This window comes from Orcinus orca, chromosome 17 (genome assembly GCF_937001465.1).
Source record: "Orcinus orca chromosome 17, mOrcOrc1.1, whole genome shotgun sequence".
NCBI lineage: Eukaryota > Metazoa > Chordata > Mammalia > Artiodactyla > Delphinidae > Orcinus > Orcinus orca.
The window spans coordinates 23163837-23175981 of NC_064575.1; the positions used below are offsets into that span (position 1 = coordinate 23163837).

Below are 12145 nucleotides of genomic sequence, written 5' to 3' on the forward strand. Positions count from 1 at the left end.
CCAAGATAATAACTGGACCAGTAGAGTTCCACCCACCAGAGCTAACCTCCTGGTAATTTACAAATTGTTTAGACCAAATTAAAAAAAAATTTGATTTGAGATAATTAAGATTCCTATCCTGGGATTTTGTAATTAGAACACTGGTCAGTCAGTGGTAGGTACTTGAACCAGAAAGTCATGTAGTGTTCGATGTTGAGGAAGACATTTGGGGGGACCAGGTACAAGCTTCAAGAATGCAGAGGAAACCAATTCTCAAAGAAAGAATTGCATATAAGCACAGAGAGAGGTAGAGGGAATGAAGGAGAGATGAGCATTCAGGGAAGAGGGCTCAGGTGGTAGAGGAATAGGTTTCTTGGTTTTTGGGGGGTTCTAGAAGCTACCTTGATTTCTAACAGCTTTTCAATGAGCAGGACTAATCTGGGTGGGGCCTGGGCTTGCTTCCTTTCCTCTCCTTGGATTCCAAAAGCACTTTCATTCTATGCAACACATTCCCTTTTTAGGTGAGCGAAGTCACATAGTTTTCTATTCGTCCTAACCAAAAGACTTTGCTAGAACATTTTGGCAGAAATTACCAAATTCTGGCAAAAGAAGGTGCTTAATGGCTGAACACGTGATAAATTATTTGTCCGAAGGACTCACACATTGAATTCAACAGTATCAACAAAATGAGAAAATGGGTGGATAAAGCAAGTATAAATCTCAGAAATGCACAGTTAATTCTAGTCACTGACTCTCCCTAAGATCTCCCTAAGATCTGTAAAAGATCATTTCCTCCAATGGCCAATTTGTGGATACTGTGCCCCTTTAAACAGCCTACAAACTAGTTAAAAGGGACTACGGCAAAGGCAGAGTGAAAAGAATGATCATAAAAATGAATTGTAGATGCATCAAGTTGACTATCAATTCCACATCCAGCGCACAAATTAATTCAGGATTATCCTACATAAGAAACAAGTCCTGAGGTCATAAAAGTTGAAAAACTGAATTGTAAAAGTCACGAAGTCACGTGGAATTATCAGGGGATGGAGAATTAACACAAGAAGGCAGTGGAGAGCTTATGAATGACTCATCAAGGGATCTTCCCTGGATTAGGTAGGAGAAGGACGGTTGGTGAAGCATCAGTGCAAGGGGATATCAGGAGAATGGGGGAAACTGACAAACAGGGTAAACAGTCAGGAGAAGACAATAATGTTGGAAATACAGACAATTTTAAAAAATATTTTGTTTTTACAGTATTATCATAGGAAAGGACTACCAATACACTTCCAAGAAAACCAAGATAGAAATGATAATTTGGGGCCTTTAAGTTATTAAACACCTAGAAGGTGCCAATGATGTTTATAATATGACTTAAAGAATGTTAAAAATGAACACTTTGAGAATTCTAAGAAACAGTGCAGCATCTCTTGTAAAGGACTTTAGGGTCTTTACAGGATCATGACAACATCATCCTTGCTGGTGTTGCGTTTCAATTAGCAGTTAAGGCAGAGAAGGAACTTAAATATGTGAGTACCATGAAGGATACATCCACTAAATACGTTTAAGTGGGAATGTATAGGAAAAAGCAAGGAAATGATTACAATAAGGTGTTTATTTTGTGATAAATTGCTGAGTTGAATTTCTGTATGTTTTACATTTCAAAACAAGATTAAAAATACACCCACTGAACAGAGAATGAAATCAGTTAAATTAATACAAAGTCGAGGTGTTCCCACTTTTGAGGTAGCCATTACAGCAGGAAGAACAAGGAGTACATATCAATTTCAAGTCCACCCAGTTATCTGAACTTCTCTACAATCCCTATTTAAATGAAATTCCACTTCGTTGCTGGCTAGTCTGTAATCTAACAATTGGGCAGCTGTCCTTACATTTCTAGCTTCTCCATGGAAGGTTACACAAGCTTCAACTTGTCTCAACTTACACATCATCTCCAATATCACTGAAGTTTAAATACAATACGGAAAACTTCAAAAGCACAAAGCCACGTTGCTGCTGGACCAGAACTGTCTCTAACAGATATATTGTGAGGATTTGTTATCACCTATGAAGTTTAAACATAATATGGAAAACTTCAAAAGCACAAAGCCATGTTGCTACTGGACCAGAATTGGCTCTAATAGATATATCGTGAGGATTCGTTAGCATTGATAAAGCAAACTTTATGAAAACTTTTTCCAGCTTGATTTTGGCTCTCAAAGAAGGTAACCTATAATCAAAGTAGGAATGCAAATCTGGGTTCCTCAAAACACTGAGGAAAAAAATCAAAAAGGGCAACCTGATTCTCACTCAGAAAACACAAAGTACTTCGCAATCTAATAGTTACTTTGGAAAAGTTATTCTTTTAAAAAGCTGAATTGATTTTTTAAAGTTTCCTTGTTTCTTACATAGGTGTTTGATCTTTTCATACCTAATAATAAGAAAGGGGGAGGGGTAGAGGGAAAAGAAGAAGGAAGGAAGTAGTAAACAGAAGATAGAGAAAGAAGAGTTAACGGTCAACATGTCTGAAAGCTTATCTATGTATTACTATCCCCTTTTGCCCTCAAAATAATCTCTTGATCATAGGTGATGAACCAAAGGAATTGCTGGACTGTGCCTGTAGGGCCTAAGTCTTAAACTATCATTGCTCTGGGGAGGCAGAACAATGCAGAGGGTGGTGCAGGCTCCTGAACCTGGGTGTGCCTGGGTTCAAGTCCTGGCCTTCAGCCACATCGCTGTATGACTTTGAGGAAGTCACTTAACCTCTCTGTGTCTCAGTTTTCCTCATCTGTAAAATCAGAAAAATAATAGCACCTGCTATACGTAGTCATGCCTGAAACACAGTTCACCATTATTATTGTTACGGATGGCTTTAAGTGAAACACACATTAATATTTATTTCATTTTATATTATTTTCTTTAAAGCTTTCAAATTTCACCCAGCTATTATTTTGGTTGGTAACTTGAACCTTAGAGTCTAGAACAGTGCCTGGCACAAAGCTGCCATTCAATAAATACTTTTGAATGAAAGAATGAATAAATAATTGCAGTAACTAAAATTAGGAAATATGGGCATAAAAGGTAGAAAAGTTCATTAAAGCTTTTCAAATTCAAATCAAAAGGTACTCTATTACAACAAGAGAAAAGAGGTCATTTCTTTTCCTATTAAGTGGTAGAAGTTTGTTTTTTTTTTAAAAAAAGAAATTTTCAGCAAAATGGAATTATCTGGAATGACTTTCATGAGTCCGAAACCAACAACAACAACAAAATATCTAGAGGTTTACGGGAAGAAACACACGTCAAAAGGATGGGCTTCCCTGGTGGTGCAGTGGTTGAGAGTCCGCCTGCCGATGCAGGGGACACGGGTTCGTGCCCCGGTCCGGGAAGATCCCACATGCCGCGGAGCGGCTGGGCCCGTGAGCCATGGCCGCTAAGCCTGCGCGTCCGGAGCCTGTGCTCCGCAACGGGAGAGGCCACAACAGTGAGAGGCCCGCGTACCGCTAAAAAAAAAAAAAAAAGGCGAAATTTCCTTTGAAGATAAAGGCAAAGTTAATTACATTTCCTCCTAAATATAAAGCAAGTATATATACTTGCTTTATATATATATAAAGCAAGTATATATATCAGAATATATCAGAAATATTTGACTAATGAGGCTACTGAATTATTAGAGCATGCTATTAATAACATGAAAATTCATGTTTACACTGACAGCAAGTGAAATAAGAAGGCTCTTTTAAAGTTTCTCTCAAAAAAATTAAAGGCATGAGTCAGCGTTTGCCATGTATGTGTAGAAAACAAGCCAACAGGAGAGGAGTGACTATGAACATACCACCTGGGGAAAAGCTGTCTGTCCCCAAAGGGCCTCCTTTGGCCTCCCTGCCGCTGACACCTAATTGTCAGGGTATCAAAAATAGACATCTCTATCTCTGTCTCTATCTCTCCCTCTCCCTCCTTCTCTCTCCCCCTCTCCCTCCCCTTCTCCCCTACCCTCCCTTCCCCTTCCTCTTCCTTACTCACCCACCCAAGGCATACAGCAAATATCTATATCCCAAGTGCTAACTTATTAATTGATAATGTAGTACAATTAAAACTGTTGCTGACTATTCAAGTCAGCAAAATATCCGCAGTTCCATCAGAGAGCAAAATCATTGCCACAAGTCTGCTGGGTTAGCATGGACTCAGAACAAAGGGCAGTTAACAAGATTACCCAACTAATTCAAGCACTTGCAAAAAGGGGCCCCCTGCATCCATCTCCATGGGAGGAAAGGCCTTGCTGCTGGGATGGAAACGCTCAAATCTGCTGCCCAAGCTCCTCTCCTTGCACAGCTCTTGGGGGTATGTGGCCAGTGTTTGCCTCTGTGACTCACTCATCTAAAAGATGTGGGGTTTCCTTATGTTTTCTATTGTATATGTTTTTATATACTTCTATTATATGTTTCCATATATTTTCTATTACATATGAACCCATTAAATCAGATTACAATCAGGACATCTTGATCTAGAAATGATTTTTTTTTTTTTTTTTTTTTTTTTTTTTTGCGGTATGCGGGCTTCTCACTGTTGTGGCCTCTCCCGCTGCGGAGCACAAGCTCTGGACGCGCAGGCTCAGCGGCCATGGCTCACGGGCCCAGCCGCTCCGTGGCACGTGGCATCTTCCCAGACCGGGAACCCGTGTCCCCTGCATCGGCAGGCGGACTCTCAACCACTGCGCCACCAGGGAAGCCCTAGAAATGATTTTTTAAAGTGACTTTACCCAACTTTTAATCTGTAAGGAATAATTCCAAAATTTAGTTCCCGAAAGATAATGTTATATCTCCCATTTCCAAATTACAATATAAAGCCTTACTTTAACCTGCATGTACTGATACGCAATATATTGTTCATTAACAACCAGACTGAAAATGATAGCATATAATCTCAATTGCATTTTTTAAATGAAATGAAAAAAAGTGACTGTGTAAGCAGCTAGAAAAGAGCCGCCCAATTCTATTTCTGGTGAATTAAAAAGACAGAACATACTGAGCCATACTTATGTACATCTGCTTAATCTTCTCAAAGGTACAGAAAATATCATTCCTCAACAGCACTTACGAAGTTTTATATTTTTGTTTACATCTAACGTTGTTTTATAATCAGGTATTAACAGGGCTCTTCCATTCTTAACTCATTCCCAGGCCCTACTTCCCTCCCCCACTCCATCCACTCAAAGATTTCAAGCTCTTTCTGAACAAGAACCGTGTCTGGTCTAGGTTACATCCTTTAGACCTGTCCACGATAGGCACCTTAATGTTAGCAGAATGGATTATGTGAGTGAATACATCCTCACACAACTCAAATAACTTTAGATAAAACTGTCTTTTAACAGTTTCCTAAAGCACTTAGGCCATTTTCAATTGAACACGAAAGATACAGAATCAATTCCTATCGCTGATTTCTTGGGTTTTTTAGCACAATTTTAAACTTTAAATAGTTCAACACTTAGGGACTTCCCTGGTGGTGCAGTGGATAAGACTCCATGCTCCCAATGCGAAGGACCCAGGTTCAATCCCTGGTCAGGGAACTAGATCCCACATGCATGCCGCAACTAAGAGTTCACATGCCACAACTGAGGAGCCCGCGTGCCTCAACTAAGGATCTAGAGAGCCGCAACTAAGGAGCCTGTGAGCTACAACTAAGGAGCCCACCTGCCACAACTAAGACCCAGTACAACCAAATAAATAAATATTAAAAAAAATAGTTCAACACTTAGACTTTGTTTATCCCCATGATTTACTGACTTTCAGGGCTAAGTGTCATTAAGAGAGAGCCTCAGCTATTAAGTACCTATGTGATTACTTAAGAAGGCACAATGCTAGGCCACAGCAAGTGACCGCTTGAGAAGACAATTCACATTAATAGGAACAGAGATGGAGACTAGTATATTATCCTTCCTGCTTACACTCAAAAGACCTTCCTCCACCTTAGTTTTCTCTGACTACTAATAGGATAATCAGAGAGTCTGTATGGGAGAGAGAGGAGAGGTTTGCTCAATATCACAAAGATTCCTTCTATAAGGCCTGGTTTGGGCTGACATCTTTTTAATGTACGTTCTTTTTTGGCCTAATATACTTTATTTTTCCTTTTGCAACCATGAAATGTTCTTGTGTGCATAATTATAGAATACAACCAGTGTAACGAAATAATAAAATAGTATAAACACTATAAGCTAATAAAACAAGTACTAAAACGTGCTGAGTCATGGTATATTTGGTATATCTCTTAGGCATATTTTACTGCAATAAAAAAATATCAGAGTAACCTGTACAGGACAGAAGACTAACATTGTGAGACAGTACATATGCTGTCTATTACAACTGCATAATGGGACCCAGGTGAAGGAAGATTCCAACATCCTGACAAAGGCACCAAAGAAATTAAAGCATCAAAAAACAAACAAACAAAGTCAGACATTAAAAGGGAGGAATTCTGCATGCCATGGTAAAGCTGCTTCTTTTTACCAAAAAAAAAAGGAAAATGTCAAAATCATTTCCATATCCCTTTGAACCACAGTGTCAAATTATTCTTCTTTTAATGTATCCATTACCCATGGTATACAAGAAACCCTCCCTTGAAAATAGGAATGCACCAGAGAAAAGATATTCCAAAAGGCAAGAAAATTACATAGTGGACAAACACAACCATCCAATGTGGCATCATAATCTAAGCACACTTGTCTCAAACGAGAGCTAGGCTGCAGTGATGGTTCAAACTCTCCTTACCTAAAGGAATGTGAAAAGGCTTGCAATCTGCAAGAAGCCAGAGTAAGCATTAAAAAAGAAAGGAAGTTCTGGTAAATCTAAAACAATTAAATAACCTACTTTTTAAAAGTTGTGTAAGGTTTTAACTGAATTCTAAAGGGCTACACAATCGAGTCAGCACAGAAAGAAAAGAGAGCACCTAAGAGAAGTATATATAACTGTCAAAAGGGTTTAAGAGAGCTGTGTTTATTACATTGTGTTGAAAATGATAACAGTCCAAATACAATGAGCAAGTCATTTGGTTTTTTTGGTACAAAGTATAATATCAATTAGCCAAACTTATTCAAGCAACAAAATTCTGGTTGTAAAATCTACTTTCCCCACAAACGGAAAACACAAAGTCATGCAATCTGAAGGATTGTTTTTTTTAAACACATATCTTTCATGCCAACAGAAGCACAGACGATTTAATCCACATTTGTCATTTTCAGCACTATTTTAATCCACAGGGTGGGTGGCGCAAGGCACGGGTGGACACAAAAGCACTGTGAAGTGGTTTTACCAAAATGGCCAGGAAAATTCTGCAGACGCACTGAAAATATAAATACAAAATAAAAAGCAACAGCTCAAAACAAGATTTGGGCCTCGGCAGGAACATAAATGGTACAAAGCAATGCACAAACAAGCATGTTGTAAGCACACCATGGGATAAAGATGTACCTCCCGGAAGTGCAGGCAGGATTCGATGCTCCCGGCCTCATCCCCATCAGACACCAGGCTCCTCCCACAACCACAGGTTTGCAAACACATACTTACCCGGTGTGATCAAGAACGACTTAAAGGACAAAATTCACAACCAGAATTTTTCAACAACCTTAAATGTATTCATAAGATGATCAGTTTGAAGGCTATGCCTAAAAGAATTTAGGGAAGCATTTCGGGTCCTGGTTTGAAGGAATGCCCTCCCTCACTCAAACAGAGAGGAATCCAGCATCAGCCAGAACCAGACAGGAAACAAACGCAACCATGATAACAGATTTTAATTTGCCTCAGCTTAATTAAGCCAGGAAAAATGAGGACGTACTTTACGTCTTCCAGCTTTTTGGTGATGACGGATCCAACAGATGAAAAAGCAGCTGAAGCCTTCTGTCCAGCCTGAGATAAGGTTTCAGAGGTCTTCTTGTACCTATATTAATTTATAAAAGAACAAAGCAAAGAAAGTAAGCTAACCTTTCCAGTATCCATTATTTAGAATTCAGTGATGACCACCCTCTTGAGAACTCTCAAAAAAAAAATTTAGAACATCTAAAACTCTTCACAGCCACCAGGTCAGCATCATCACATCCACCAGGTCAGCATCACCACATCATCTTTTACTTAACCATCATTTCAGATACAACCTTCTGCAGTGCTCTAGGACAGCCAGAAAGATAGAGGCCTGTAAAGGCGGGGCCAAAGAAATCCGAGTAAGGGCTAAAAATAGTCATGGAGCCAAGATCAAAATGAGCCATAGGTTGAATGAAATTATGTCTCTTTATTTTTTCCCTTTTCCACTTAAGCTAAATAAAACAAAAATGAAATCAGATTCCTCACATGTCTTTCACAACTTTATCTCCTAAAAAGGGGCCAGAAGCAAGGTAGGACCCATGGGTACTTTTTTATTATCCAAATCAATTTTGGGGGCATAAAGATTTTTTTTGAATTTTGCATATCTGTTGAGCTATCAAATAAGGACCAGTGTATTCTCAACGGGGTACGTAAAAGGTACAATACTTCAAATGACTTGAGTGGGATATTTGCTATAGCACAAAGGTATAATTTACCATCTCCCTCCTCCCATCTACACAGGGATTAGTGAAGGGAAAAACTAAAACAAAAATGAGAGAATATGGTACTTGCACCAAAGAGATTAAGATCCCCACATTGTAGAAAGGAATGCTCAGGCATTTTTACTTACCCCGTCAAGATCAAATACTAAAAACAAAAAAACAACCCAGTTTATGATGATACAAAGAATGGTGTCCTGCATGTTTCCCACTGCCTACTTATATGGGCAGAAAGTGGAGGTGGTCACCCTCGTGCTGTCATGTCAGGATGCAGTCAGCCTCACTGCTGCTGGTCACCAGCTCAGCAGATGGGACTGAACAGAGAACACAGTTCGGAGACTGTCACTACAAGCCTGCTCCTCCTTGTGTCGGGAAACAAAACTGCATCATGACAATGTTGGATCAAAACCGTGTGACCAAAAAGACCAAAAGATTAAGGGGTGGTCCTCTGCCACCAGCATATATCAGAGATGGTGACCTGAGAATCTTATAGTATGTATAAAACAGGGTAAAAAAAAAAAAAGACTGGCTCTGTACTGGGCCAGACCTGAGTTCAAATCCTGCCTCCATACTTTGAGAGGTTTGTGACCTCAAAACTTATCTGCTCCTGTTTCCTTATCTAGGGCTATCTCACTACCCACTCTACTGGGTTATTCTGAGGATTAAGCGACTCATGTATATATCTGGTAAGTCGATATATAACGTTTTTAGAGCTTAGATTTTATTTCTTCAACTCACGTATGAGGCTGGTTTTCTTTCTGTTCCCTAGAACAGTCTGAAAGACTGAAGTTAGAGAAGGGTCAGATACACTTGAGAATGGGGGGACGGGGGGTGGAATGGGCAGTGCCCTGCGCAGTACAGAGAAAAGCTGCAGAAACGTCCTCAGTGCCTTTCGATCCCGTCCCCAGACAAAAAGGGCAAAGTGTCCTTTACAGTTTCTAGAACAATGTAGAATCAAGGGAACATACGCAGACGTGGCTGTCACATCTTGCCACCCTTTGGCAATGTTCTGTTTTAGTTCCTGGAGCGAATTGATCCCGAGTTTCCGCTTGATCTCCGTTAGGTGCTTCTCTTTTGCTGCTAACACTTGAGACAGAGTCTGGATTTCTTCTTCTACCTGTGAGGAAGAGGGTTGGGGTAGGTATACAGTCATTCAAAAAGTTAAGATGGTTAGCACAAAACTATACTCAAAATTCTAGTCATTTTAAAACATTTTTGATTCATTTATCTGCCTCTTTAAAAACAACATATGATATGTTGTTACGTAAACCAGTTTACACGTTGATCTCTCCTGTAAAGCTGCTTTCCTCTCTTCTCTGTATTTCCATCTTGAGTCGTCCCCAGTTACCTCACAGAGGCTGAGGGCTCAAACCTCCACGCAGATAATATTCAAACTACTCTAACAGCCACTCTCCCGACTGCTGGGTCTGCATTTCCAGCTGAACACTGCTGCTTGAATGCCCATAAAAACCCACATCTGTGTATTAAGTCAAACTAATCTCCATCCCCACCAAAATACACACAACCATGCCAAATCAAAATCCAACTTTCTTGCATATTTCATATGAGTTTATACTCTAGTATAAACCGGACCTCACACTGTCAGCCTCCGTACCTGCTAAAGTCACAAGCATAAATAAACCACACTGTCTCCCCCAGAGAGTCCTGCAGAGGTGTGGACCCTCTGATGCTGACTGACCAGCCTCAGCTTGGTGGTTAGAAATGGGCTCCCAACCCAAGGTCAGCCAACCCATCAAGTGGCCACCAGCCAGTCTCATTCAGGAACGTAGTTTAAGGGCTTCCCTGGTGGCGCGGTGGTTAAGAATCCGCCTGCCAATGCAGGGGACACGGGTTCGAGCCCTGGTCTGGGAAGATCCCACATGCCGCGGAGCAACTAAGCCTGTGCGCCACAACTACTGAGCCTGTGCTCTAAAGCCCAGGAGCCACAACTACAGAAGCCCACGCGCCTAGAGCCCGTGCTCCGCAACCAGAGAAGCCACCGCAATGAGAAGCCCACGCACCGCAACGAAGAGTAGCCCCCGCTCACCCGAACTAGAGAAAGCCTGCGCACAGCATCAAAGACCCAATGCAGCCAAAAATAAATAAATAAATAAATAAATAAATATATATATATATATATATATATATATATATATATATATATATAAAGAATGTAGTTTGAGAAACTATGATCACACTGAGAGTAGAAGCTTGGATAAAGAAGCCCTGAAATACAGGTGGGGCTCAGTGAGATTCTGAGATGTTACAGAAGCTTAAATATACTTGAGGAGGCCAAAACTATAAACAGAAGCTATGAAGAAAAAAAAAAAAAAGACTTACAGAGTAGAGGAAAAGCCTAAGCCAGGATAACAGAGGGAAAGGGCAGACCCACAGAGAGGAACAGACACCTGGTGGAAAAGACTTTTGTCCCAGGAAGTTGAAAAACTGGGTCCCTAAAGTACAGTTGGCCTTCTGTATCCACGGGTTCCACATCCACAGACGCAACTAACTGCAGACTGAAAATATTCGGAAAAAAAAAGTTCCATAAAAACAAAACCTGAACTTGCCACGTGCCGGCAGCTATCTACATAGCATCTACATCGTACTTATATAGCATTTACATTGCCTTAGGTATTATAAGTAATCGAGAGATGATTTAAAGCGTATGGAAGGACGTGCATAGGTTTTATGCAAATACTACACCATTTTATAAAAGGGACTTGAGCATCTGTGGATTTTGATATCCACAGGGGTCCTGGGATGAACCCCCTGCAGATACCGAGGGACGACCATACAGTCATTAATATTCAAGACCCTTAGAAGAATGCTTCTCTTGGCTTGTGGCAAAGCCATATTCTTAGTCTTGACCTACACAACACTTCTATGAGCTCAAAGACAACATGGCCTGTAAAAACAACAGAGTATTGTTAAGCGAACTGACAGTACTCAACAAAAGGCAAGAAGGATAAATCAAATGTGATGTGGCTGCAGCTGCCAAAGAAGAAGAAAAAAAAAAAAAGAATAACATACTCTCAGATGGCCTTAATTAGAATACAGGCCCATAACAAAAATAATCCTCTGTGCTTATGAGACAGGACCACACATACTGTACCCTTTTGGGAAGTCACAGTTTGAGAAGTATATTGACAAAGTGGAATATGAGAAGAAAAGGGCAACAGTGATGAATAAGGTTCAAAATCAAGTAAATTAAATGACTTGCCCTAAGTCACCAAACTAATAATGTAGGAACCAGAATTTTAACTCAGGTTTTCTGAGTCCACTTCTCAGTTTACTGGCTAACTCTCATTACACATCGTTAGCTTTCTAATATTTCTCTTTACCTGAACTCCAAATTTCAGATACTTCAAAGACTAGACTTAAAGGTTAAGTTTTCTACCCCTTGACCCATCCCTGAGGTATTCACTTGCCCTAATGAAAGTTAGAAAGAAAGGCCACTATAAATCTTTCTGAACAATACATGACCCAGCACGTTCCCTGCTTTTGTTGTTGACTGTGCTGCTAACATACCTACCTAGCTCAAGCTCAGAATACCGTAGCAATAATTCCTTAATTATGGAATAATGAGTGGAAAAGTTACTACAA

The 12145-nt window shown here is 40.1% G+C and overlaps 1 protein-coding gene across 6 annotated transcripts in view; it reads right to left on the bottom strand.

Annotated features, from left to right (window-relative positions):
• The window catches only part of TPD52 (tumor protein D52), a 224365-nt gene that overhangs the window by 114154 nt on the left and 98066 nt on the right, over positions 1-12145 (bottom strand). For 3 of the 6 annotated variants that reach the window (XM_033439846.2, XM_033439845.2, XM_049700197.1), the window contains exons 3-5: positions 9511-9659; positions 7801-7902; positions 6738-6764 (exon numbers count right to left, since the gene is read on the bottom strand). In XM_033439846.2, the coding sequence (XP_033295737.1) occupies positions 6738-6764; positions 7801-7902; positions 9511-9659 (278 nt within the window). The remainder of the gene's footprint in view (positions 1-6737; positions 6765-7800; positions 7903-9510; positions 9660-12145) is intronic. The other 3 variants (XM_004276181.4, XM_049700200.1, XM_049700199.1) reach the window with 1 other exon arrangement.